General features: G+C 40.0%; 1 protein-coding gene across 2 annotated transcripts in view; it reads left to right on the forward strand.

Annotated features, from left to right (window-relative positions):
- B4GALNT1 (beta-1,4-N-acetyl-galactosaminyltransferase 1) overlaps positions 1–14,950 on the forward strand; it is a 117,376-nt gene that overhangs the window by 49,740 nt on the left and 52,686 nt on the right. Inside the window, exon 2 of one of the 2 annotated variants that reach the window (XM_075199346.1) lies at positions 13,414–13,487. The exons of the other annotated variant lie outside the window; for it this stretch is intronic. Within the exon in view, the coding sequence (XP_075055447.1) occupies positions 13,441–13,487 (47 nt within the window). The 5' untranslated portion in view covers positions 13,414–13,440. The remainder of the gene's footprint in view (positions 1–13,413; positions 13,488–14,950) is intronic. 2 annotated transcript variants of the gene reach the window in all.

The following is a 14,950-nucleotide window of genomic DNA, read 5'->3' on the forward strand; positions in this document are numbered from 1 at the left end:
GTTCATACTGTGCTAGAAGCTCAAACACCCTTTCTAGATGATAGCGATGTTCCTCAAAGGTCTTGGAACAATTATCATCTATATATACTAAAGTCATTTAAAAAATGTGATTATCTAGACTCCATTAGATGCTGCAATAACACTGGGGCTGCAAAAGGAGCAAATAGTATTTACTCCCTCATTTACAGCTTCCACCAAGCAGCAACTCCAAGACAATACAAGCGTAGTCAAAGGAAGGCCATTATCACTGGCCCTCCGCAGTTCAGTACTGAACAGTGTGCACTTTTCACTTATACGTGAAGCATTGAAATTTGCCCACTCACCCGACGCGGTTGGGGGCGGTCAGGGTTCAAGAAATACATTTATTAGTATGCTGCTAACGTCTACTAAATATAAAATACAATTTTATTGTTGCTCCTGATTACAAACACATGTCATAGTATGCATATGAGACTGTCATAACTACTGCTCAGGACTGAGACTAGCCATGTAGTTGAAGCAAGAGCTACATTGGAAAAGCAAGTAACTTTGACATTCTCAGAGATTGATACGGATGTGGCTACTTGCGCTTTTCAGTTTGGCAGGCCCCTACTGTACATTGACTATGGCAAAACACCCTTTATAGTTAATAGCAGTTACATTAGTAAATTATAACCAAAACAGAGTAGCAGTAGAATTCCGAATCCTCCAAGAACTGGAAATGCAATGTGAATAAATTTAAAAAATAAATTTAATAAAACAAATACATATTAAAACATTGGTATTACTCCATATGCATATAAAATCAACCAATATCCATCCTTGAGGAGTAACAATAATAGGTGCACCTATGATAATTTGGATCTAATTGGATAATGTCTCCAAATATGATGGTTTGTGTTGAAATAATCCTAGAACTTATTTGAAGCTCACTTTGTTGGTTTCCGTAAAATCACACAGTATATGTGCGATAATATAGAGATAGCCAGGCCGAAGAGACGGTCCGTCGATTTAGAAATCGGAATAAATCTTGAATTCTGGCGTGGGATGAAATAATCAGTGCGGAGTAGAGATGACAGTCATTGCCGAACACAGGGAATGGGCGGGAGTGTGAATGGAGAGGAGGTTAGAGAAATAATGGGCACTGGAATGGGAGAGGGCTTTATAGGTGAAGGTGATGAGTTTGAAAAGGATTCTGTAGAGGAAAGGGAGCCAGTGTAAGGCAAGACAGAGAGGGGAGGCAGAGGAAGAGCGGCGTGAAGGAAAGATGAGTATCGCAGCCGCATGGAGAATAGAGCGAAGGAAGCGAATAGAGCATTTAGTGGACTGACCCATTATTCAGTCAGTCTGTTCACTAGGTGTTATTGACATTATTGAGGCATTAAGTGCAAACATACTACTAAGTACATTAGCACACCTCTCAACATTGTCCAAGAAGTAAACAAGATAAAACACTGGGAAGCCTTGTTACCAAGGATGGCAGGGGCAGGGCTAAAATGCATGCAGATAGCTGGTTAACGCTATACACAGATGGTGGTAACTTTTCAGGTGATAGAAATACAAGAGGTGCTTTTCATTAATTGTTTAATACGCTCTTTTTGCTGTCCCCCTTTAGCTCTACAGGTGTGATCTGCGATAAATTGAGAGAAGCGTTAGCAGTCTGTCTCCATTGAAAAACAGCCAGTTTCGCTTGAATTTAGGCTTAACACTATTTGATAACGAGACCCCATAGAGTTGGATCAATTTTGTGCATCGAATGTACCTGTAAAAATTCTATTGCAAACAAATCTTACTCAAAATTTGTCCAAATTGAAACACAGCAGTTAAATTCCTCCTGAACATCCCCCTGCAGAGACTTTCCCCCTCCTGCACCCAGCTCCTTTTGTAAAGACTGCCCTCTGGCACAAGGATTCTCCTTTACACAGATGTCCCTCCCCCATTTTGCATAGAGATGTCATCTTGCTTACCTTGTCATCTTTTGCTTATCATCACACGTATGCTCAGCCACAGAACTTTATAATCCTGTATGGCCAGTTCCGCGATGGGTGCCGGATTCTTCTGATGTTATTACAATGTGTGCCCACAGATGACACGCATGCACAGTTAGCACCTAAGGTGCTCTGCACAAGTCAGGGACCTTGTCAACACTCAGGGAGGTCTCACAAAATTCCAGGAGAGAAGGCAAGTATGGTATTATGTAACACTAGAAGTATTAACAATATGAATGCTACAGATCACCTCTCAGTACAGATCTACAATCATGCAGTGGTGTACAACAATACTGTCTGATGGATTCCAGAATTTATGTATCTTAATTTTAATGGTATATAACAATCTGACATATGTTTACTGAGGATTGTCTGTACGCAATCTATAAGACTTATGGGTAGTAACCATGGTGGAAGTTTTAGCAGTGACATGAAAGGACAGGGTATGGAAACGGAGTGTTCTGGCATTACTGCTAAAAGACAGGCTTGCACAAAAAGTCAAAACCAACATTTGTGTGGGAATTGGGAAACTTCTAAAGGGACATGACTGCATCATGTAGAAGGATTTCTCGTCTTTTAGGGTCATGCCTACCTTTTCTGAGGCACCCCTAGGAGGATGCACACCATTGTCTACTGATGCTAAATGATAAACCCCAAACATTTTGCCTTACGTGTTCTCAGCCTTACCCAACCATACCTCAGAGAATGCTGAAAGAAAAACCAAAGCATTTGATAGAGGATTTGTGACTCTCCAAAAGGACAGATGAGCCAAATTTTCAAAACTGTTATGTGAAATATTAATCTTACTTTACTTTCGGCTACTGAACTTCGCATTTTACTTTAGATGATCTCCGTCCCATCCAACCACAGCTCAAAACAGAATAAATTGTCCTTCTTCCCAGCTGAATTCATAGACTATAAATTCAATAAAATGCAAATTTACAAATACAGTACAAAAGGTCAAGGTGAAGCAAAACTAGATATCAAAGATTCTATTGCCCGGACTTTACACCTTTGTAACACAGCTTATTTCACAATGAAGCTCGGTTCATGCAAACATTTGCTATAATTTTGCTTACATGTACCCATAACTATTATTTCTTTACAATCCAATGCCAAAGTTAAGTAATTGTCACACTCTCAGAGAGTTCCATATGGCTAATCATCACCATCATCACCATTTATTTATTTAGCGCCACTGATTCCGCAGCGCTGTACAGAGAACTCATTCACATCAGTCCATGCCCCATTGGAGCTTACAATCTAAATTCCCTAACACACACACACACACACACACACACACACACACAGATAGAGACTAGGGTCAATTTTGATAGCTAATGCAATAAGATCTCAGGTATGTATATATGAAAATCTGCCAACATTTTCACACCAGTAGGTACCTATACAATCGAGTGTAATAGTACTTCACATGCAAAAACACTGTACTTTTTTTCACTTCCTGCTATTTCATTCTTCGACTTTTCATTCTCTTTCTAGAAAATAATGGAATTTTCACGCACATATTGTTTATCAATAGAAAGTCTAGGAAGGGCAAAAAATCCTATTTAGTCAATTATGTGTGCAATAAGTTATATAATATATATATAATTTAATTATGTGTTATATTTATGTATTCAGAGTGTATTTAGTTATCATCTTCTATAAAATGCACCTCCCCGTACCCTCTGCATTTTATCTACCTTTCTTTAGCAGGAGTTTCACCTGTATATCTGTCTTCCTTTGCTTTCCTTCTCCCACCCTCTGTCTACCATGCATTTAAGCTACCACCCTCCTTCTCTCACCAGCATATCACCTTGTCTCTTTTACGTTTCATCTCCCATCTTCTACTATTGTTTGATGTATTGTATTATGGGATATGTCTATGGAGTCTATTTATCCGGTGAAAATTTTAGTTTTCGCCAAGTTTAGGGCTTCTTCCTGTTTATGAAGCCTTCCATGCTGGTGACTGTTTTAAAAGTGCATCAGCTCATATTTTAATAATGTAAGTGTGAGAACACTGTACAAGCAGATACCTGTATAATCCAGAGGGAGGAGAAACATTACAGTTACAGAGAGTGAGTTAACAAATGACTGTCTCCGTTCAGTAGAATCTAACATTCCAGCCAAGTATGTTATGATATAGCAGTGCATAATTTGTCAGTCTGTAAAATTGTATTTGCATCTCACTGGTTTTAGAGTTTTATAAATTGGGCTAGGAGGACAAGAGTCAGTCTGCCACATGTTTGGTTGGGGTTGGACTGGGAGCACAAATTCCACAGGTGAAATGTCAAGAATTTTTCAGTCAATTGTGAATGTTTTGTGTAAACATACAAAGAGATCATGTTGTAAGGATAGCACTGACTGAATGAACAAACATTTGCGCCTTATTAACTGAGCATCTACTTCTATCATTTATTTTTCTGTCCTTCAAATTTGTGTTATCATGGCACTGCGCCCCAATGTGCATGGTCACAAAACATGTCATTGCCCAGCGGGGGCAGAGTAGTGAATTTGAGTTATCAAAAAACTTCTCATAAAAGAGAAGTGGGATTTTGGCGGTAAGTATGTATTTGAGGCCAATTCACTGTTTCTATTATATGTAAACTCTGTAATATATATAGAGATAGTTTCTGAAATAATAATTTTGACCTTATAGTAATTATTAATTCACATAATTATATTTTTTCAAAGGGATTTGAATGCATGTAGTATTAATTAAAAATGAATCTTTCATGGCTGAATTTTTTATGCCCTCACATTGGGCAAACAGGGCAAGTAAAGTAGATATTAATCATACTTGCCAACTTTCTACTCTTGACTGTGATGACGGAAAGAAGCGAGTTGCATCATTTTGGCTCCACGACACAATGAAAGCGATGTTTTACCAGAAACGGGGGAGGGGGACTTAAAAGTTATGCAATTCACCATGAATTGCATCATGGATTCTCCCATCCTGCCTGCTTGAGGATGGAACAGGGCTGGTTAAAGCGTAATTTTGACACAGTGGGTGGGCAGGATGGGCAAGATAAGGGAGAGTGGCCTTCTCTACCGGGAGTACAGGAGACCTACCCCGAATTTAGGAGTCTCCCGAACATTTCAGAATAGTGGGCAAGTATGATATTAAGTAACATAATATGTAGGAAACACATGGTCAAAATCTTTCCTTCCAGGACCATTCCTTTTAAGAACAGTATTTGATTAAATGTATGCTATTTAAGTGTATCTCTTCAGGGGCGCACAGAGGATTGTCGGGGGGGGGGGGTTCTCCCCGCCAACCCCCCAAAAAAAACCGAGAGAGAGCTGCTGCGCATGCGCAGCAGCTCCGTTACGCCAGCGCTGTCCTAAACACCAGCCACGGCGCTGTCTAAGAAGCGTCTGCGGCGGTGCTGTATACAATACAGCACCGCCGCGGACGCTTCTTTGACAGCGCCGCAGCTGCTGTATAGGACAGTGGCCACTTAGCGCAGGGGGGGGGGGTTTCTAGAGACTCAGAAACCCCCCCTGCGTGCGCCACTGCCCTTGTGAACTTGTTTCCTGTTGTTTGGCATGTTGATCCATGTATTTTATTTAAATAACACTATCATCAAAGTAAGAAAAAACATAACTATTAGGGGCTGACTTAGAATTAAGTGCAAATTTTGCACGTGAGCAGAATTTGCAGACGAGCAAACCATATTCCACTGAAAGGGGTCTAAAAGCAAACATTGCACGTAGGGCAAATGCTTTATGCTTTAGCTGGTCAGCTCCATTTTTACATTTTAGAGTAAATTTTGTGGAGTTGGAGTAGACCACGCACACACACACACATTCTAACAGGTTGTGCATTTTACATTTTCCACACTGCAGCACAGACTGGCTTTAAAAGGTGCAAATGTGCATTTGCTCCTGAGTCTAAATCAGCCACTAACTACTTCTTTCCTTTATGATTAGGCCCATTTGAATAATGAAAAATGGGTGTTTTTTATATATTCATCATTTAGACTGGGAGTGAAAGAGAATCAATGTAACATATTTAGTGTCAGTCTGCTAGTGATTGCTCTTTTTTTTATTGTTTCAGTTAATTGTTTCCCCTCGGTTGGGTGGGTTGAATGCACAGTATGCACCAGATCAAGAAGAGGAAACCACGGTATTTTTTTTTTCCATTGGGCTTTTTTTTTTTTCAACAAACATTATTGAAATGAGTGAGGTTAGGCGTGCATGCATTTTATTTAAATAAAATGATGTATTTATAGAAATGAGGAGGATATGTTTATTATTTATATGTTTTAAGTATAATGAACAGGGCTCTGTGAGGTGACAAAGTAGAAAGAGCCGCAGACCTAGACAGCACTGGAGGTAGATATTGTAGGGAGGGGGGGGGGGGGGGCGGGGGGCATTATTTTAACTATTTATTGTTTTCTATTGACAGTGCTGGTTTATCTCAGTAGTGGTACTTCAATACGAAATCCTCATATTTATGCAAGGTTAGCATTACTAATAAAAAAAAGTATCTCCACTGGCCCCCCATGAATTCTATAAACAACCCCGGAGCTAAACAGCCTTTTCTGATTATCACTGCAGCAGTTAAACCCGTAAAGTAAAAGTGAATAAAACAAAGGTACATTTAAATTAAACATAGATTATTTTGCATCATAAATGCAATTTACTTAAACAAAATGAAAATGTCCTTTTATAAAAGGTTTGTATGTTTTTTTCTGTGCCTTTTCAAAGACTGACACTGTCATTTATGCCGCAAGCAACTGTAAAAATAACTGTTTTATTGACATACTGATAAGAGTGACACAGAAATAATATGGAACTAAGAGATCTTGCCCTTAGTAAAACCTTTTGTACTTTTTTCTGTAACAGTCTGCTGAGAGTTTTTCTTATTTTACATTTACAGTGTGTAATTCTTTATTCTTATTTTATTTGTACTTTTTACTGTATTTTCACTGCTAATTTTAACATGTATTTCTCATATGTTCAAAGAATGTTAATGATTAAGGAGGTCTAGCAATTATGAATCGGGAGAGTCATCCATGCTCATTGGTGAGATTAATGTTAATTCTGAGGCTTATGGGTATAGCTTTCCACAAGGGAAAAGTGATCAGGATAGTTGATTGTGAGAGTATACTACACCTGTCTCATATTAATTATAGTTTCCTACTCTCTCGGAATGTCCGGGAGACTCCTGAATTTCTGGGAATCCTCCCGGACTCGCGGGAGAGCAGGGCAATCTCCCGGTTCTTAACAACCTCTATAGTAAAGTGGCGGAGTGGGACTTATGACATGAATCACTCTGCATCGTGGCCCCACCCCATGCTGTAATTGGTCTGAACATGTGGTTTAGGGGTGGGGCCAAATGATACAATTTGTCGGGTCACGCCCCCCAACATGCCATCCCCTCCTCCTGATCTCCCGGAGCAGTCTTTGCCAAAGTTGGTAAGTATGAGATTAATGAATAGGACGCCAAAGGCCTCATATCCACTGATGTTTATTATATTAATTTAACTAGCATTTTTAACCCTAGTAAATCTCATACAACTGGGTCTGATACTAGGAACCATTGTATATAGCAGTGGTTGCCAAACTTTTTCTGTCAGTGTGCTGGCTAAATTCTAATGAAGCCCAGGTCTGCCAGTTGTACATATATTAAATTGAATTATTTCTTATTTTACCATGCTAGTATTATAATAATATTAATAGTAATAGGACCAACAAATAAATGTTCATATTATGCCATACAGTAGAGCCCCAAGTCCATATTATGCCACACAGTAGTTCCTCCAGTTTGTATTATCCCACACAGTACTGCCTCCAATTCATATTTTGCCACATAATTGTACCCATATTTCATATTAAGGGAAAATAGTTATGCCCCCAGTTCATATTATGCCACAGTAATGCCCAAAATTCATGTTATGCCATATAGAATTACCCCTCGTTCATATTGTGACACATAGCTATGCCCCCAATTCATATTACTCCACATAGTTGTGCCCGCAGTTCAACTTCAAACATACATCAACCACAACATTAAAACCACTGACAAGTGAAATGAATAACATTGATTATCTCATTACAATAGCATCTGTTAAGGGCTGAGATATATTAGGCAGCAAGTGAACAGTCAGTTCTTGAAGTTGATGTGTTGGAAACTGGAAATAATGGGCAAGATTTAGGATCTGAGCGATTTTGAAAAAGGCCAACTTGTGATGTCTAGCCGACTGGGCACAGCATCTCCAAAACAGAAGGTCTTGAGTTTTTCCGGTATGCATTGATTAGTACCTACCAAAAGTGGTCCAAGGAAGGACAACCGGTGAACTGGCGACAGTCTCATGTGCGTTCAAAGCTCATTGATGTGCGTGAGTATCGAAGGCTAACCCATCTGGTCAAATCCCACAGAAGAAGCTACTGTACCAAAAATTGCTAAAATGTTACCATGGAGCATGAAGTAATGGAAGCATGTGGCTTGGTCTTATGAATCACATTTTCTTTTACATCATATGGATGGCCCAGTTCATGTACGCCATTTATCTGCAGAAGAGATGGCATCAGGATGCACTTTGGGAAGAAGGCAAGCTGGCGGATGCAATGTGATGCTCTGGGCAATGTGCTGCTGGGAGACTTTTGCTCCTGGCATTCATGTGGTTGTTCTTTTGACACATACCACCTACCTAAACATTGTTCAAGACCAAGTACACTCCTTCATGACTGTGGCCTTTTTCAGCCCTGCAACACTGCAAAAATTGTGGTACAAATGCTCGGAATTTGTCCCAATTACCTCTAAGCAAAGCATCTGCCAGGCTGTTCTCCACCCCACTAACATGTAGAGAATTAAAGGCTATATCATAGCATAGGCAGCGCAACACCAGCCGGTGTAGGAGGCAGATGACTGGAGGAGAGGAAGCGCTCTGCCTGTTAATTGCTTGCACCACTCTCATGTTGTCACATCAGAAGACAAGATGCTTACCCCGAAATCTGCCCACAGCTCCTCGGACACAACACCGACATGATAGGGAAAAGATCCAATAGGACCAAATTGGCTGTCCAACCAGCCCAGACCCAATCACTGGGCCAGTGCGCCATGCACCAATCCGTGAAAAGCTGTAACTCCCGACTAGAAAACGGAGGTTCATGCCAGACACGGAACTCAATGAAGTTCTGGAGAAAAGTGCTCCACACTCTTAGGTCAACCCTGATCACCTGGGACAGAGGTATGAGACATTGAGGCCGGGAGAAACCTGCGGTTGCCCACAGCTGTTGCAGACCATATTATCTATTTGTGTTCCTGATTCAACGGTGCTACCCAGCTCAACAGGACTTCACCAGCAGCAGCTGCTGCGGACCCTATTATCTACTCGTGCTTCTGATTCAATGGTGCTAACCCAGTTCCACAGGATTTCATCAACAACAGCCACTGCGTGCCGAGTGGATCCGGGCAGGGGGAAAGAGGCGCTGCGCTGGGCAGAATGAAGGGGGGAAGACATGCTGCAACAGGGGAGTGGGGGAGAAGGATGAAAAAGGGGGAAGCGAGTGGCAGAGAGGAGAGGAAAAGGGGAAAAGCAGATGAGGGGAAAAACAAGGAAAAAGTTGGAATGCAGATGAACTGAAATAGTAAATGAAGCAATGAAAGCAGGTTAAGAGTACAGGGGGAAATAAACTATGCAGGAGGGAAAAAAGTAAAAAAGGCAGGTTCTAAGCAGAAAGACAGAGCAGGGAGCTGTGATACTTATCAGTTGCTTGTCCTGAAGCCAGAGAGAGCTAGCCTACTCCTCCAACCTCTTTTAATCAGTCCCTCAGCTCCAGCCACTTTGACACTATGCCTGGTTATGTGCCTAAACCTGCAGCTTTTATTTTCCTTCAAGCTTAAACATCCCTCAGTTCTAGTAACAAATAGACCTATTTTAGCCACAGTACAGATAGATTATGGTAAATTTAGTAAGTAATTTATTCTGTAATTTTTTCTGTATGCTCATGAGAGGAGCTCCAATTTTCCAAAGACTTCGCTGGGTATGATCATTAATTAAAATATGAAAAGTACAATTGTAAAAAGTGTATTAACATGCTTGTAAAAATTAGTCTGCAAGTTTCAGGCCTCAGAGGCCAAAAGTTGTGAAACACTATTTTATAAATAACAATTTACAAGCTTGTAAATACACATTTAAACAATTTGTGCCCTGAAATCTTTGCACTGCTCAAACCTGTCCCTCCACCTGTACTCCACCTACCTGTGCCCACTTATTGCCCTCTCTGTCTACCCCCTCCTTGGCAATGCACGTGACCAGCACCGTTAGAACTCGTCTACAGCGATGGGAGCCTTCATGCACATATTTCTTGCAGTTATCAGAGCAGCACTCACTCCTATAGTGAAACCCTGGCCCAGATGTCATCAGGGATTCACACACTATATAACACTATACTGTACATGATAGCTTTTATCCCCCTGAATCAGTTCTTCCTACAGATAGGGCTCTCTCAATCCATCTCCAAAAGAGTTGCGGGCAGTATGTGGAAAGTGCTTTTGACCTGGTCAGTTTAAAAAAATGCATGAAAAGCATATTAATATTCTAATAAAAATAAAAGTGCCTCATAGTTATATCATTTTGTGACTATATAGCATAACACATGCAAATCATATACACCAGCACAAAGAGCCTTTTGATTATATTTCTTAATGGAAAATATTTGTAATAAAGTTACGATCTTGGAGCGAGATATTTTCCTACACATTAGACTGTGTATTCCCATTGAAAGACACAGGGGCAAGTCACTGCTTACAGAAAATGGCATATAATTATGCAAAACTGAATGAATTTACATACAGAGCACATGTAAATACAATTTCAGACATAAAGTTCTTTCAAGATATGTGATATATTTGTGAATGTACAGAAGTGGAAGCTGCTCAAATCAATTTATAGGCCATAACAGGTGCTTGAAAGGGTGGGGTTATCCTGCAAGGAACATACACACAACATTTTTTCCCCCCACCACACTGCTATAGCCAGCAACAGATCTGCCATTTCTACTGTAGATAAAAATGCAAAAGTCTTTGTTGCACACATTTGCAAATGTATGTTTAAGCCATCCGCCACGCCAAGGCGCTTTTGCTAATAGGATGGTCCTACTCTAAACAATGAGAGTCCCTATTTGTGAATGTAATCAGTAGCTATTTTTATGTACTGTACCTTTACTGAAAAAAATATAATCATGGGCAGCACGGTGGCTAAGTGGTTAGCACTTCTGCCTCACAGCACTGGGGTCATGAGTTCAATTCCCAACCATGTCCTTATCTGTGTGGAGTTTGTATGTTCTCCCCGTGTTTGCGTGGGTTTCCTCCCACACTCCAAAAACATACTGGTAGGTTAATTGGTTGCTATCAAAATTGACCCTAGTCTCTCTCTCTGTCTGCCTGTGTGTGTCTATATTAGGGAATTTAGACTGTAAGCTCCAATGGGGCAGGGACTGATGTGAATGAGTTCTCTGTACAGCGCTGCGGAATCAGTGGCGCTATATAAATAAATTATGATGATGATAATTTAAAAAAAATTTAGTTTTATAATTGTTAGATAAGTTGTTCATCTGGCATTTAAAACTTTGTATGGAAGGTCAAATGATATCACATATGTGAATCTACTCCCCAATAAATAAATAATCCATTTTATGTAACATCATGTGTGGTATATGCAGTCAGGTGATTAACTCATCGAGCAGTGTGTGTGTTGTCACTGGGGCTCTCGATTAAATCTGTATGTTTGGCCCAAGAATTGTCCAGATCTTTTCTATTTGGCCATATATACGTCTAAGTGCATGTATGCCTAAGCGGCCAGATCAGCCATTGTATGGACAGCTTAAGTCTATATAGATCATGGGTACAGATAGGATTTCAGCATGAAACCACCAGACAAATGGAAAAAAAACAGTATGAAACATAGATGGATTACATGTATAAAATGGTGATTTCCCAGGTCTTTTGTATATCAAGCATTCCGTAAACAGAAGGGGAATATGAATAGGAGTTTCAGTCGTTAGATTAGTCATATGCTATGAATGTTGTATTTACTTCTGCAGGAAGTATAATAGAAAGTGTTGAAATCTTGGCAACGGGGTGTTTGTAACTTGTAATGGTGAGCTCTGTACTATGTAAGCTAACATGAACCAATTATCCTTTGTTATAAGCCAATTTTAGCTCCCTTTGTGCCCTTTATTTAGTTTGCTGTCAGGAAACCTGGTGCATGGCCCTCATAAATGTTCAAATGTTAGATTTTCTAAGTTCTGCACATTTTTACATGGTTTTGCCAAGGTGCAAAGTTTGCTTGCTTTACTGTCCTTAATGAATCAGGCCAAATGAGTCATCCTTGGGCAGGTGCTTGAGGATAAGCAAGTAGTAGGGATAAGGATGTCAACAGGCAAAGACATGACAGCCCCTCCCCCTTCATATTTTCAGTAGTGCTTGTTCATGCCTCTGTTCTGCTATACAGTTCTGATTTTAATAAAACCAAAATGAGTGACAAAGATTGCTGTGACACTTTAAATAAGCCATTGCGCCCTTTATTTAGTCTTCTGTCCGGAAACCTGTTGCATGGTACTCATAAATGTTCAAATGTTAGACTTTCTAAGTTCCTCACATTTTTACATGACCACTGAAAATTAAAATTTTCAGCTATAAACCATGACGCTGAAATACATTGAGCGGATCACGCTTGCATGCCCAAACGTGTTCTGGGAGAGAAAAGCGACTGTTTAGCCTGTACAAGTTGGACACGGGTTCTGTTGCTGTGACAATTTCCAGTATCCAGTGGCTTCATTTCCCTCTGTTTCTTATGAGGTCGTTCTAAGAAAGAAAAGTAGGTGCAATTGCTTCAAACACACATATTTGCCTAACATATACTTGCCAACTTTGGAGACCACCCCTACGGGAGATCTCCAAAGTTGGCCGTGTCTTGGGGGCGTGGCCACGCTAATCGCATCATTAGGCCTCATACCATACTAAACAATACCAATCTCAGCCTATTATAGCAGGATGACATGATTAGCCCCACCCACTTCACCAATGAAGTGGGCAGGATTCGGAATGTTGCCCTGCACTATCGGGAGTCCAGGAGAGCTCCCAAAAGTTCGGGAGTCTCCCAGATATTCCAGGAGAGTAGGTAACTATGGCCTAACCCTTATGCTGTGTATCATAAGATAAGCATTTATACTGGTGTACTATATCCTATAAAGTACAAAATACTATTAGGTAGAAAGCTTGGTTTTCATGAAATGATAACCATGCAAAATAGAGAGACAAGCTGGGTGGTCTTATCTTTGTCATATGATATGCAGGCCATATGCAGATCCATCAGGTTTGGCAATGTGATCATTCTCTATATAATTGCCTGAACAGGTGACAAGTGTTTACTGTCAACTTACAGTACATTTAAGAGCAATTGATGTGATTTAAGTTTGTTTGTTTTTTAAGGTGCCCAAGCAATGATTTCTACTTACAATGCGGTTCTTTTCTAAGACATCTAGATGGGTGGCCAGTCCTTACAGGTATTGAGCACTTGATAAAGTACGTCCTTGTTGTTATATATGTGGCCAGCCACTGTATAAACAGGTATATTTGTTTTACTTTCCTTCCCCTTTATCTCATTTATATTGTATGCCGACTGTACACTGTGACAGAACATGTCGGCACATTTTAAAGAATAATAATAATAATAATAATAATAATAATAATATGTCTGGCATACAATCTAAAACACTGCATTTAATCCTAAAAATCTTCTTATTCATCTTACCAAGTTTGATAATTATGATTATTTGTTAGTTGAGGAAAATTACATTGTGTTTGTGTTGTGGGTTCCTTAAGTTAAAATTAATTTGTACAGAAAAAAACCAAAACATTGAATAGTTTATATTTAAAGAAGGATACCACCACTGAAGCGTGTCCTAGTGGCGCACCCCACTTTATGGTGGAGTTTTAGGTGCTTTGCAGATATGCAGCATGCCATATTTTAAAGTGTTTTATGTTTACACTGCTCACTGCTTACAACCCACTTCCTAAAATTAAGTGTCCCCAATTTATTCCCAGATTTACATGTCTTTACAGTGGTGGCCTATTCCTAGTGCAGATGATAGTGAAGGGAGTTTTTTTTTTTTAGCATCCTCACCAGTTGCTGGAACACATTTATTTCCTTATCTCCCCCCCTCCCCCCCCCCCCACTCCATCCCACCACCCTATCTCACCTTGTACTAGGTCAGGGGTCAGGGAACTTTTTTACCTTTTACCCCCAAATATATTTAGATACGCCGACGTTACCCCCTTGATTTGAAAGTAAGGAAATCATATATTGTTAATTATTGGAATTCAAAATTTTATTGAATCTATTCAAAATTTCTTTGAAAGCTTCAACTTCAAAACTTCAGGTTTTGGAAAAATGATGTTTCTTCATTTTTGATACGAGAGCATCAATATTGGGGCATTTTGATGTCAGAGCAATTTGGATGCAGTCTTCAGCGTTCAATCGATTTCTCCGCTTTGTTTTTATGTTCCTTAGAGTGGAAAATCCTTGTTCGCAAAGGTAGGTTGTTGCAAAAGGCAGCAACTTTTTGACTGCCTCCTCATGTGCAATTTTGAATGCCTTTGCAGCTGTTGACATCCAAAAATATGACAGATCTGCTTTGTTTTCAAATGCAATACGTGCTTCATTATTGCATCGAAGCTCAAGAAGTGCCTCTGCCAACCCTTGAGGCTCTTCTGGTACAGCAGCAATTTCACATTTAAAGGGGTCTACAATCCACCTGACAGCATGTGAATCATCAGCATTACCCCCAGGAATTTCATTTTTACCCCATTTGGGGTAATTTACCCCTGTTCCCTGACCACTGGTCTAGATGAACACATCGCCTCTGCTCAACTGGTAGTAAAAACCACTAACACTTTTCAATTGTTACTTCTCTCTTGCTGTAGTCCACAATGAAACTGACAGCTGTATCTGTCCAATCAAACTGTA

The sequence above is a fragment of the Mixophyes fleayi genome, chromosome 2, assembly GCF_038048845.1.
Source record: "Mixophyes fleayi isolate aMixFle1 chromosome 2, aMixFle1.hap1, whole genome shotgun sequence".
Classification (NCBI taxonomy): domain Eukaryota; kingdom Metazoa; phylum Chordata; class Amphibia; order Anura; family Limnodynastidae; genus Mixophyes; species Mixophyes fleayi.